Here is a 13,401-nt window from a genome sequence, read left to right as displayed (position 1 = left end):
CAGTGTGTCACACAGTAGTCTCGTGACCTCTGAGACCGAGCTGATCACTCACCCCTCCAACACAGGAATCTGCCACATCCACCCAGATGGAGTCCGGCACCACCTCCTCCTGCTCCTTCCAGGGGATACTGTAGAACGCCACAAAACGGAAAGAAGGCGTCATCTCGGGGGTGATCGGCAGCCCGACGCTGGTGATCTGCTGATCCGTCACATTGACTCGCTCAGCAACAATGATTTTGCCTTTATTTAGCACCTGAGAGAGTTTTGGGGAGAAAGTGTTTTTGTTTATGTTTGTGTTTCACTTGATTGTTTTGCTGATTGTTCTACTTTTACTTTCTGATTTCCAAGTGTATTGCGTAATGCAGTGTTCCTGTCTCACCAGGTAGGTGACGTGTGTGAAGAATGTCTTGTATGTCGGGTCTGCATGAATGATGCTCAGCTTCAGCGACAGTCTGTCTCCTACAGACACCATGTTGGTCCCTGTGGAGATGTACAGGTAGTTCTGTTTGTGCTGTCTGAAGGCCATGAACGGCTGAACTGTGATCTGCTGTTTGGCCTGCTGCTCTGGTCTCAGGTCAGCCTGCATCGTCTCAGCCTGGGGAACAGACAAAATAAATAAATAATTGAAGTTTGTGACAGTTTAGTCTTTTATAATCCCAAAGGTAAATGGAAAAAAACTGTTTTTAATGATAAAATAATGTGTGCTGAAGATGCTCTGATTCAGGCTTATAAAACCACCTTTGCACATTTAGAAACAAACATATAATCCTCCAGTCCTACTAACAGTGATGGTTTGTGGGCGTTGATCTGCGGGCATGTTGATGGTGACTCTGGTGCTGCCGGAGGAGACAACCACGGGAGCGTCCAGTTGCTTCAATTTGACCAGGACGTTTCGGGCCAGAGAACTGTCGTGGTGGCTCACCTGGATCTGAAGAGGTCGGGGAAAATGTTTATACACTTAACAGTTTTTCCCCCACAGTAATGGAGCTCAAAGGCACATGGACCTCAAACAAAAACAAAACAAAATATCCAGTTTCAGCAAAGTGATCAAAAACACAGAAGATGTTCCTCACTGTGAAGTCCAAGGGCAGGCCCGGCTTGAAGTACTTTGGTATGTCTTTGAAGGATACGATGTACGGAGACTCCACAATTTTAATACCAGTCTTCTCTGCTTCAACCAGATCACTGCCTGCACGGGAAACACACAGGGTCAAACAGCACCAGAAACTACAAACCTGAATCATTATTCATACCATGTCCCTCTATAAACATTTTCCCTTTAGTTCCTGAAGGGAAACAGCAAATCTTTTGTTTGTACTCCACTCCACCTTTAACTGGACTTTTGCTTTCAAACATCTAAAGTAACAAACTCATCACAAAGTATGATGTGTTTTGGGAAAAGTGGAGCCACGGGGGTGAGTAAAGCTTTTTTACACTTCGGATCTGTCCTGTACAATGAAAAACACTTGGTCTTGCTAGGCTGTGGTGCAATAAAGGAACAAACAATGCACGGCCACATTATGTTTGAAACCTTGTTTAAAGAACAATGTCAGCCATGTTTGACAATTTCTTTGAATGTATTTATTATCAATTGTCTTTATAGATGGAAAATAATTAGTCACAGGGACTTCCTGACCTGACTTGGTGAGCACAGAGGCCTTCACATACACAGAGTGGCCCACCAAAGACCTGATGTTGGGGTAAGCTCTCTTGATCTCCTCCATGCTCAGTGTGACAACTCCTCCGTCCAGCTGCAGGAGAACAGCAACACAGGAAGTAATTCTCTAGTCGACACGTTTGCTGTGACTTATTATTTACAGAAATCAATCTACCGCCTCGGACTTGTACAAATATGAGCACAGACACTCTATTCTCGCATCATTGCACTGGTGCTGTTCAGAATTGATTTTAAAATTGCAATATATCATAACTGTCAACCCTCCCGTTTTTCCCGGGATTATCACGTATTTTTCCTTCTATCCTGTCTATCTGTCCTCCCGTTTAAATATTATCCCATAATTATCCCGTATTTTTAACCTTTCAAAAATAAAAAAAGGCCTAATTTAAAAAGTGTACATGGTAAAGTGTCCTCCGGTAAAGCAGGTGGCAGTATGATGTTTAACTTTAGCTGAACAACGTTATCCGCAAGTAAACACAGAAGAAGAAAACAGGAACAATAACACAGAAGAAGAAGAAACAATATGGATGAGAGTCACAGTGAACGGGAGATAGATGGAGACGCAGTTGTACCTGCCAAACAAGTTAAAACTTTATGCAAGTACCTGAACAAATAGGAGGAGCCTTTCCCTTATTTATTAAAAGCAAAGTCGGGCAAAGTCGTGCTTTTTGTAAAGTATGCCATTCAGATGTTAGCTTTGCACACGGCGGAAAAAGCGTCCAAGCACAAGCACAAAATATACAGTACACTGTCAATGACTTCATGTGTGACAAGAACTGTGTCGGAGGTAGACCAAGTGACCAAAGCTGAGGGAGAGATGTCATTGCTTTGCACCATAAATAATGTAGCCTTCAGCTAGCCTAGAGGCAGGCTAAGTCTGCAAACTGTACAACAAGTCCCTTACAGATGCTAGGGACTCCCACACTGAATAAAATGTATAAATGCAATTAAAATACATACATCTTATAAACATGTCTATACAAGTAATACATATTTTAAATAAACATGTATTTCCTGAACCCATCCCTTATGTGTTTACATTATATGGGTGGGGGCTGCCTGGCTCAGAGCTGATAAGGTATGGGCGGAATCCGCCAGAAGATTTCCCTTATTTTGAAATTCCAATGTTGACAGGTATGAATATATATATATATATATATTGACTTATATATACTTTTGACTGGTACTGTATACTATATATAGATATACATCTATATCTATATATATAGATATATATATATATAGTATATAAAAGGTAAGGGAAGTTTGGGGTTCCCTACTGGAGCTGCTGCCCCCGCAACCCGAATCCGGATAAGCGGTGGACGATGGATGGATGGAACTTTCACACACGTTTTTAAATATTAACCCAAATGAATATGTGCTGCTCTCACTAACAGTTGGGGCAATGCAGTGCAGAAGCACCGCAGTAATGTTTGCGTAGCACCAAACATGGAAAGAGGCTTAACAGAAATGCAAATACAGACAATGCAAAAAAAGAACCAAAACTTTGCAGTAGTAGCAACAATGATATGCCTTACATCTGACACCTTCTTCACAAAAGGCAACCTTCTCATCTCCTGATTGATCTTCACTCCAAACACCACATAGGCCGTCCCCTGGACCGGCTCCCCGTACAGGTACCTGAGACACAACCACAGCAAGGGGAAGTCAACAGTCAGCACGTTTCATTCATTACTCTCGTATACAGGACTCTGCAGACTGAGTCGAGCATGTCATCTGTGCTCGGACCTTTAATGCCCGCAGCTCATTGACTGCTGTTAAATGCTGCTGGATGCTGGATACATTAACTAAACTCTTCCTCACTTCCCTGGAGTCAACATACACAAGCGCACAGCCTTCAGGAACAGCGGCGCTCAGCCATTGCAACTCAAATTGTGTACGTTTTGTCAAACTAACCTCGTTACCGCTTGCAAAAATTCCACTAATGATCTACTTTATAACCACGGTGGTTATGTCAAAGACATTCATGCATGTTTTGCAAGAGTTCTGCATTCGTCCTCATAAATTATGTTTATGTGTTCATGTTTTTGTTCCTGTGGCTTTAGTATGAGGATCAAATGCCCTCCCAGCCGCCTATCGAGACACCAGCTGTCCCCCAGCTCCCTCACGAGACCCCAGCTTTTCCCCTGCTGCCTCTCGTGACCCCAGCCCCAGTGCTCTCTTCGCTTCTCGTGACCCCAGCCCCAGTGCTCTCTTCGCTTCTCGTGACCCCAGCCCCAGTGCTCTCTTCGCTTCTCGAGACCCCAGCCCCTGTGCTCCATTCGCCTCTCGAGACCACAGCCCCTGCGCTGCCTTCGCCTCTCGAAACCCCAGACCCTGCGCTCCCCTGCACTCCCCTCCGTTCCTTCGCCTCTCGAGACCCCAGCCCGTGCGCTCCCTTCGCCTCTCGAGACCCCAGCCCCTGCACTCCCTTTGCCTCTCGAGACCCCAGCCCCTGTGTTCCCCTCGCCTCTCGTGACTCCAGCGTTCCCTTGGCCTCTCGTAACCCCAGCCCCAGCACTCCCTTGGCCTCTCAAGACCCCAGCCCTCCCTTGGCCTCTCGAGACCCCAGTGACTTTGGATCAAATGCCCTCCTGACTTCTTCAGAGGCTAGTTTAAAGTCTGGTTTTAGAGTTAGGATTAGGTTAAACTAATCGTAATATTGATAGATTTGAGTTTGGAGTTAATTATCAACAGGAGTAACAGTTGAAGTTCGATCAGTAGTAGTTTGGGTTGAGGTTCACTTTAAGGGGTTAGTGAATTCAGTCATTTGCAGTAGTGTGTGTGTGTGTGTGTGTGTGTGTGTGTGTGTGTGTGTGTGTGTGTGTGTGTGTGTGTGTGTGTGTGTGTGTGTGAGAGTGTGTGTGTGTGTGTGTGTGTGTGTGTGAGAGAGTGTGTGTGTGTGTGTGTTAGACCCACCTGGCCGAGATCTCTACAACCAGTTCATTGTCATCCAGGTTTAGGAAAGACTTCCTGGGCGTCAGGGTAACATTGAAGGCAGGAAGCACTGAAACACAACACGCCATCAAAATACAGCGTGACACATTCAGAGAGCCTTTCAAAAGTGGGACATTCAGAGTTGCGAAAATGTCATGCGTACAGGACAAAATGTTTTCTAGTAGAAAACAGAAGAGAGAAAAAACACTCCTGATATTATTAGCAGAAGTATGCACAGTTTAAGTTGACCTACCATATTTCTTCACCTCGAACTGGGAGGTGAAAGTGTTCTGCTGCCTGTGGTCAAACTTTGCAGTCACCGTCCATTTCCCTTCACTGCCACAGACAAGCAGTGACTTCAGAGATCAAAGGAAGAAGACTTCCTCCACTTGGAACCATGAATCTGTGCAACACGTTGTGCAATTCCACTTTGTACAATCTTCATAAACTACTTCAAATGTAGTTACCAAATGCATTCATATAATACTAGATAGGTATATCATCTTCACCTTCCTTTTTATTGTGCTGTACAGATATGTGATGCAAATGTATCAAGAGCTCGTCATCCTTAGAAAATTTAAATATTCAATTGGCTTAGTATTCTTTTTTTTCCCCTTCATTTTTAAAGTCTGCTTTTCTACTTAAATTGAGGGGCGGTCCGTGTACACTCGTAGCTTCTTGACCTCTTCTGACACATTTCTCTTTTTTTTCGCTATCTGGATTTTATGCAGTCTGGTGTGTGTGCAAATAAAATAAAATGTTTCATATAAAGTTATTTTTGTGGCCGCATGTGGCTGCGATTTACAGGAAAATTATGGAAGGTAAAAAAAAGAGCTGTCTTAAAGTCTTACTAAAACATTGTATTTACGTATATGCAATTCTATAATCACATTTTATCAACCTGGACAACATGTAGTGCTCATTGCTGGGGTTCAGGGGTTGCAGTGCATGCCACATCACCACAAGGGCCTTATTACCTATTAACATTTATTACCTAAGTGCAGCATTTGACACGATCGACCATGACATCCTAATTAATCGTCTAGAAAAACTGGTTGGTCTTTCTGACTGTGTTCAGAACATATATCAAAGGGAGAAAGTATTTTGTATTTTGTCAGGCTTGGAGATCATGTGTCAGAGAAGCATGACGCCCACTTTGGAGTTCCACAAGGGAGCTGCCTCGGTCCATTACTGCTCTCCCTATACATGCTACCACTGGGGGACATCATTAGAGAACACAATGTGTGCTTCCATAGCTACACGGATGACACACAACTGTACATCGCTGCTGAACCAAATGATACTACAGCTGTTAACTCCATCACCACCTGTCTGTCAGCAATAAATAAATGGATGAGCAATAATTTCTTAAAATTAAATAAGAACAAAACTGAAATCCTATTATATCAAAAAGAGAAATTATGCTGAATAACATGGGGAAACTTACTTCTTTGATTAAAGCTGAAGTTACAAGTCTTGGTGTTATCATAGACCAGTGTTTCTCAAACTTTTTCAGACCAAGGACCACTTAACCTATGTTATATACATATATATATATACATATATATATATAAATATATATATATATATATGTATATATATATATATATATATATATATATATATATATATATATATATATATATATGTTGTTTATGTGGGATTTAAAGCTTTAAATCTCACATAAACAAGGTGACAAAAACATCATTCTTCCACCTTAGAAATATAGCTAAAATCCGACAATTTATAAATCAAAAGGATGCTGAAAAACTAATCCATGCTTTTATCTCAAGCCGACTCGATTACTGTAATGCACTCTTTACCGGCCTCCCAAACAAAACAACGGAGAGACTTCAGCTCATCCCAAACGCTGCAGCGAGGCTGCTGACTAGAACCAAGAGGAGAGATCACATCAGTCCAGTGTTAGCCGCTCTACACTGGCTTCCAGTAACTTTTAGAATTGACTTTAATGTCCTCCTTCTTGTATACAAAGCCCTAAACGGAACCGCACCAAGTTACACTGCCAACTCTCTAATCAACTATGTGCCCCCAAGAACATTACGATCATCCACTACTGGTTTATTAAATGTTCCCAGAAACATCCAAAAGAAAATTGGGGATGCAGCCTTTAGCAATTATGCACCAAAGCTATGGAACACTTTACCTGCAGACATTAGGGAGGCAAGCTCGCTCAATATCTTCAAAACTAAAAACATATCTCTTTACTTTTAATAGTGATATTTTATATCTCTTTACTTTAGCCTTTTAATAGTGATATTTTATATCTCTTTACTTTAGCCTTTTAATGGTGATATTTTATATCTCTTTACTTTAGCCTTTTAATAGTGATATTTTATATCTCTTTACTTTAGCCTTTTAATGGTGATATTTTATATATTTTTATCTTAGCCTTTTAATAGTGATATTTTATATCTCTTCACTTTAGCCTTTTAATGGTGATATTTTATACAATCTTTAATGCTGCTACTTTATGCCACTTTAAACTCATTTAAATGCTTTTATTAAAGCTGCTATTTTACCTCTTTACTATTAGCCTTTTAATATATATTTTACTAAATGCTTTTATTCTGTAAAGACTATTTTAATTCTGCTATTTATCTCTTTACTTTAGCCTTTTAATGGTGATATTTTATAACATTTTTAATGCTGCTACTCTATGCCACTTTAAACTAATTTACATTATTTCATTCTGAACTGTTAACATTGAATGTGTAAAGGTAACTTCGATAAATTTCAGAGTGTGTATTTTTGAAAAACCTGAGATCAAATAGACGGTGTTACCACGGGAACAAGAGGAAGTTTCTCTGATAAATGTGTTTGCATGTTCTTTACACAATTAGTGGAAAAGTGAAAGAATAAAAAATATTATTGGAGAAGAACTGTCTTTAACCGATAGGTTTCATAAAACTTAACAAACTGGGGTTTGTTTATGAAGCGGGAAGACGACCAAGAATGTGTAGCAAAGGGAGTAAACCAGCTGAAGGGCCCATTGCGGATCTCATGCTTTCAACATATGGCTCTGATAGTTTAAAACATCTACAAGAATGGTGATGAATGTGGTTTCAGGAGGTTCGTTAAGTACGGCACAGATACGGAAACTAGGCATTATTTCCGATGCTATTTTATACTATTTTTAATGGTACTTCAGACTCATGTACATCAACACTGTGATTATTGTACTGTAAATTATCTTATTCTGACTAATCTTGTACTAATTTTTATGTTTTTGCTGTGAAGCACTTTGGGCTGAAATTCTTGTATGAAAGGTGCTATACAAATACAGCTTATTATTATTATTATTATTATCATTATTATTATTAACGCTTAATATAAAGCATTACCCTGGATGGAAATGTTGACTGAATAACACTCTTACCTTCCTCAACATATGCTGAGATGCCCGACAACAAAGAATCTACAACTTCTTGAATATTGTGGTTGTACTGTATGAATGTGAAAAAAAGAAAAAGAGTCTCGATACAAGATTGAGTCAAAGAAGTTGATCTTACTTTGCAACATCAGAGAGAGGATAAGCGTCACTAAAAACACCATCAACAGCTTTGATCGTGGGGACCTGTTTCACCACCACACCGCCAGGATTCTGAAACAGACACAGAGACAGGTTCATTTGAGCTAAAATAACCTACAATTCAACAGGATACGGTAGAAATATTGTTACCTAATATTCATAGTCACATTTACTTCGGCTTCATCTAGTGATTATTTTCATTATCGATTAATCTATTAAAGTTTTAGCCTACAAAATTGTGAAGAATGCACCTTAACATATCTTAAACCATAAGTATATGTTTTAAAAAGGTTTGGTTTTCTCAGACCAACCATCTAAAACCCAAAGATATTTATTTTACGATGATATGAAACAGAGAAAAGCAACAAATCTCCCGAGACTGGAACAAGTGAATAACGAATCAATAATCGACTAACTATTTATTTGTTTACCTGGATATCTATTGTGATGGTGCTGTTAAAGGCCTTGAAGGACGGAGAGGACGTGAATGCTCTGAATCGAACTGGAGAGGGAATTTGACAAGACAGGCTGAAAAATACTCAAGATTAAGTTCAGTCTAACATTATATGGTACATTATCAATATTACTGCTACTTCTACTATTACTGTGAATATCACCACAACAAAGAAACTATGTGAACTATGATTGTAACTAGAAATACAAAATACTTACACTTTTTAAAAATCTATTCTTGTGCAAACTTTATTAACCAATCAGCTGTTTCAACACTAATTTGAGTTATTTCATATCTATGTGGTTATATTGTGGTTGTGTTTTGTTATGTTGTGGTTGTGTTGTGGTTGTTTTGTGGTTATGTTGTTGTGGTTATGTTGTGGTTATGCTGTGGTTATTTTGTGGTTATATTGTGGTTTAGTTGTGGTTATATTGTAGTTATGGTGTGGTTATGTTGTGGTTGTGTTGTGGTTGTGTTGTGGTTGTGTTGTGGTTATTTTGTGGTTGTGTTGTGGTTGTGGTGTGGTTATGTTGTGGTTATATTGTAGTTATGTTGTGGTTGTGTTGTGGTTGTGTTGTGGTTATTTTGTGGTAATGTTATGGTTGTGTTATGTTGTGGTTGTGTTGTGGTTACTTTGTGGTTATATTGTAGTTATGTTGTGGTTGTGTTGTGGTTGTGTTGTGGTTATATTGTAGTTATGTTATGGTTATGTTGTGGTTGTGTTGTGGTTATGATGTGATTATTTTGTAGATATGTGGTGGTTATGTGTTAGTTGTGTGGTGGCTGTGTGGTGGTTGTGTGGTGGTTGTGTTGTGGTTATGTTCTGGTTATGTTCTGGTTATGTTCTGGTTATGTTGTAGTTGTGTTGTGGTGTGGTTAATTTGTGGTTACATTGTAGTTATGTTGTGGTTATGTTGTGGTTGTGTTGTGGTTGTGTTGTGGTTATGTTGTTGTTATGTTGTGGTTGTGTTTTGGTTGTATTTTGGTTGTGTTGTGGTTATGTTGTGGTTATGTTGTGGTTGTGTTATTGTTGTATTGTGGTTGTGTTGTGGTTATGTTGTGGTTGTGTTGTGGTTATTTTGTGGTTATGTTGTGGTTATGTTGTGGTTATGTTGTGGTTGTGTTGTGGTTGTATTGTGGTTATGTTGTGGTTGTGTTGTGGTTGTGTTGTAGTTATATTGTGGTTGTGTTGTGGTTGTGTTGTGGTTGTGTTGTGGTTGTATTGTGGTTATGTTGTGGTTGTGTTGTGGTTGTGTTGTAGTTATATTGTGGTTGTGTTGTGATTGTCTTGTGGTTGTATTTGGTGTATGGTTTGTTTTCATCAGCGTCTTCAGCTCTCACCACTATCTCCAGGTTTATAGATGGGTTTGTCTGTCTGGATGAAGATGTATCCAGAGTGAAAGGACACCATCAGTACCCTCTCCTCTGAGTGATGGACCCCAAAGTCCACCTTCAGATACACATACTTGTTCGTTTTCTCTTCGCGTTTCAAATGTTTCGAGGAAAGCTGCGATAAAGAGATTCCCAGTTAGTTTTTCATTCCATTCCATGTCGATATGTAAAGTTATGTACATAGCACTGTAACTTTGATTCTTGTGTTTTATAGCATTTAAGCTTGTTTTTATTTCCGATCTCTTGACTTTTTAATGTTTTTTTTAAATGTATTTAGCGCTATGTCTTAATGTTTTTAGAAAGCACTTTGAATTAGCTTGTTTTTTTTAAATGTGCTGTATAAATAAACGTGTCTACAGTAAATGTATAATACAGGATGATGTTTCTGTTCCTGCGCCGCCTAAATTCTGTCTAAATCTAAGGCGTAAACGCCACCTGAACAACACTGTGAAACACAACAGAATATCATAAATAGTTGACACTTTTCTATTCAAACTATGGGTAGTTGAGACATTTTGCCAAAACACACTAGTGTCTCTTTGAACTCGACAAAGACTCTTTAAATGATGACCTGGTGAGTCACCTGTATAGTCTTGAGAGCGTAGAATCCATTGTCCGGATTGAGTGTCACAGAGTCCCGCAGGAGCGAGATGGTCTTACTAAAGTCCATGATGGAGATGGAGGCCGTGACGGCGGTGGACAGACCGTCTGCCTGGAGGTAGATGTTCTCCTGGCTGTCTGTCCTCAGCAGGTCTGGAGCCAGCAGAGTGAACCTGCAGGAAAACAGCACAACTAACACTGACACATGTAGAGTCATAGAGTATCGTAATCATTTCCAAGGAAAGATCTGATATTGTATGTAATCTGGCACAAATTAGAATACAAATAAATAATATAATGTAATAAATGTCCAATTCATTCATTCATATTAATTCATGACATACGATTCGAGATGTATAGAGAATAAATATTTTTCTAATAATACAAATATTACAAGTTAATAAATAAAATCACAATATTACATAAATGTACCTTAAAAATATCTTTGCTACTATTCATACTTTAAGACATAATATATTTTAACAGATAAGTAAATCTATTAAATGTAAAAATGATTTGATTTTTTCAATTTGGAGACAATTTTGGCATTTTTGTTGTCTGACTCTTGTTGACTCTTTATCTCTGACCCTGAATACTGCTACTGCTGTTAGACCATTACTGCTGCTACAGTATTACTATTAACCACGAACAACAATACTTCAATGTGTTAAATTGTGTTCGGGAAGATATCAGAAATACTGCAAAGCAAAACAAGTGAAGAGAATTGATGAGAAGTCAGCAGATAACTAAAAACTGCTCCAATAGAGTTTAGAGAAAACCCACAACATAACCCATCCTTAACTCAGAAGCACAATCTAGTTTGACTTTTGTATTAATGGCGACTGTACCTTGGTGCAGAACTAACTGTTGGTGACCTGCAAATAAACAGAAGACATATTAAGTTCATTCATGACACAGCACGTGTGGTATTATAACATGGTTAGTGACATTTATATTAAGTTACAGGGCATATACCCACTAAAGAGGATAGAAGGAATGTATTTAATGTGTGCTTGTCAAACATGGCCAGGCCACTGGAGTCTGTATATAACAGAACCTTTAGTTAGTTAGTAAACATAACTTTAAAGATACAAAGTGTCTTTACAGTCACCAGACAGAGACGTACCTTCTGAGAGAATCCAACTGTGCGTTGGCGCTGCAGAGAAGGATGAGGAATAAAATGTTGTGGAGCGTCCACCGACCCATGTTGACTGACTGAGAGCCTCAGTGGACTGTGGCCACAGGAGAGACAGTCAGCCTCTTTACCCCCCCCCCCCCCCCCCCCCACACACACACACACACCTCATCAGTCAACAGGAAGAGGAGGAGCAACAGCTTCTGACAGGCGAGATCTCACACTCCACCCCCGACCTTGATGGAGCCTGAAGTTCAACAATAAAATTGCAAAAACTCTCATTTTGAGATTCTTGTAGATCATCCCATTCTGCACATGAATATTAAAGGTTTCTCTGTCGTTTTATTTTTGTAAAGATTATCTCAACTATTGTTATCAGCCCCCATCTAAACTACTCTAACATGTCCAATGTGGATTTAACAATTTATTAACACACGTTAGAGGAAGACTCTGTTGCCGTTTGGTTTCGGGGCGGTACTTGACTAAAGAATTATTTAGTCTGCTAACAATCATTTGATTTAATCGACTGATCTGTAAAACTCCACTAAGAATCATGCAAACGCACAACATCACCAGAGATGTGCTCATAAGTTTAAAAAAAATAATCTTAGTAACTGAAACGTCCAATAACTCGACTCAGAGGAGGCAGAACAACTGGGTTTACTTTTTAAGTTAGACATCAGTGTTTCATTAGTTCAGTCAGGCTTGAATTGTGCCCCAGAGCAGCGTCCACTAGAGGGCAGCAAGACTGCATTCTCATTCATCTTCATCACAACATCCCACAGTGCATTACAAGTCATTTCAGCTGTTATTTAACTTCACCAGCTAGTTTCATCTCTGAACATCCAAAGTGCGCATGCTGCACGTTATCAAAGATTGAAAACACCCACAGTACACGAGGACTGTGTCTACAGACTGTGTCTACAGACTGTGTCTACAGACGACTGTGTCTACAGACGACTGTGTATACAGACTGTGTCTACAGACGACTGTGTCTACAGACGACTGTGTCTACAGACTGTGTCTACAGAATGTCTACAGACGACTGTGTCTACAGACGACTGTGTCTACAGACGACTGTGTCTACAGACGACTGTGTATACAGACGACTGTGTCTACAGACGACTGTGTCTACAGACTGTGTCTACGTGTCTACAGACTCACAGACTGTGTCTACAGACGACTGTGTCTACAGACTCACAGACTGTGTCTACAGACGACTGTGTCTACGTGTCTACAGACTGTGTCTACAGACTGTGTCTACAGACTGTGTCTACAGGCGACTGTGTCTACAGGCGACTGTGTCTACAGACTGTGTCTACAGACGACTGTGTCTACAGACGACTGTGTCTACAGACGACTGTGTCTACAGACTGTGTCTACGTGTTTACAGACTGTCTACAGACGACTGTGTCTACAGACTGTCTACAGACGACTGTGTCTACAGACTGTGTCTACAGACGACTGTGTCTACAGACTGTGTCTACAGACGACTGTGTCTACAGACTGTGTCTACAGACGACTGTGTCTACAGACTGTGTCTACAGACTGTGTCTACAGACTGTGTCTACAGACGACTGTGTCTACAGACGACTGTGTATACAGACTGTGTCTACAGACGACTGTGTCTACAGACGACTGTGTCTACAGACGAC

At 39.9% G+C, this 13,401-nt stretch overlaps 1 protein-coding gene across 1 annotated transcript in view; it reads right to left on the bottom strand.

Annotated features, from left to right (window-relative positions):
• The window catches only part of LOC115005469 (venom factor-like), a 37,229-nt gene extending 25,412 nt beyond the window's left edge, over nt 1–11,817 (bottom strand). The window contains 14 exon segments of the mRNA XM_029427295.1: nt 53–253; nt 380–595; nt 785–928; nt 1,074–1,189; nt 1,637–1,751; nt 3,217–3,319; nt 4,598–4,685; nt 4,869–4,951; nt 8,146–8,237; nt 8,597–8,667; nt 9,961–10,126; nt 10,595–10,784; nt 11,460–11,486; nt 11,738–11,817. Coding sequence (XP_029283155.1) covers nt 53–253; nt 380–595; nt 785–928; nt 1,074–1,189; nt 1,637–1,751; nt 3,217–3,319; nt 4,598–4,685; nt 4,869–4,951; nt 8,146–8,237; nt 8,597–8,667; nt 9,961–10,126; nt 10,595–10,784; nt 11,460–11,486; nt 11,738–11,817 — 1,692 coding nt within the window.
• Between the last annotated feature and the right edge of the window lie 1,584 nt (nt 11,818–13,401).

The sequence above is a fragment of the Cottoperca gobio genome, unplaced genomic scaffold, assembly GCF_900634415.1.
Source record: "Cottoperca gobio unplaced genomic scaffold, fCotGob3.1 fCotGob3_30arrow_ctg1, whole genome shotgun sequence".
Lineage (NCBI taxonomy): Eukaryota > Metazoa > Chordata > Actinopteri > Perciformes > Bovichtidae > Cottoperca > Cottoperca gobio.
The sequence above is the reverse complement of the archived record's forward strand: the minus strand, read 5'-3'. Positions and strand labels throughout refer to the sequence as shown.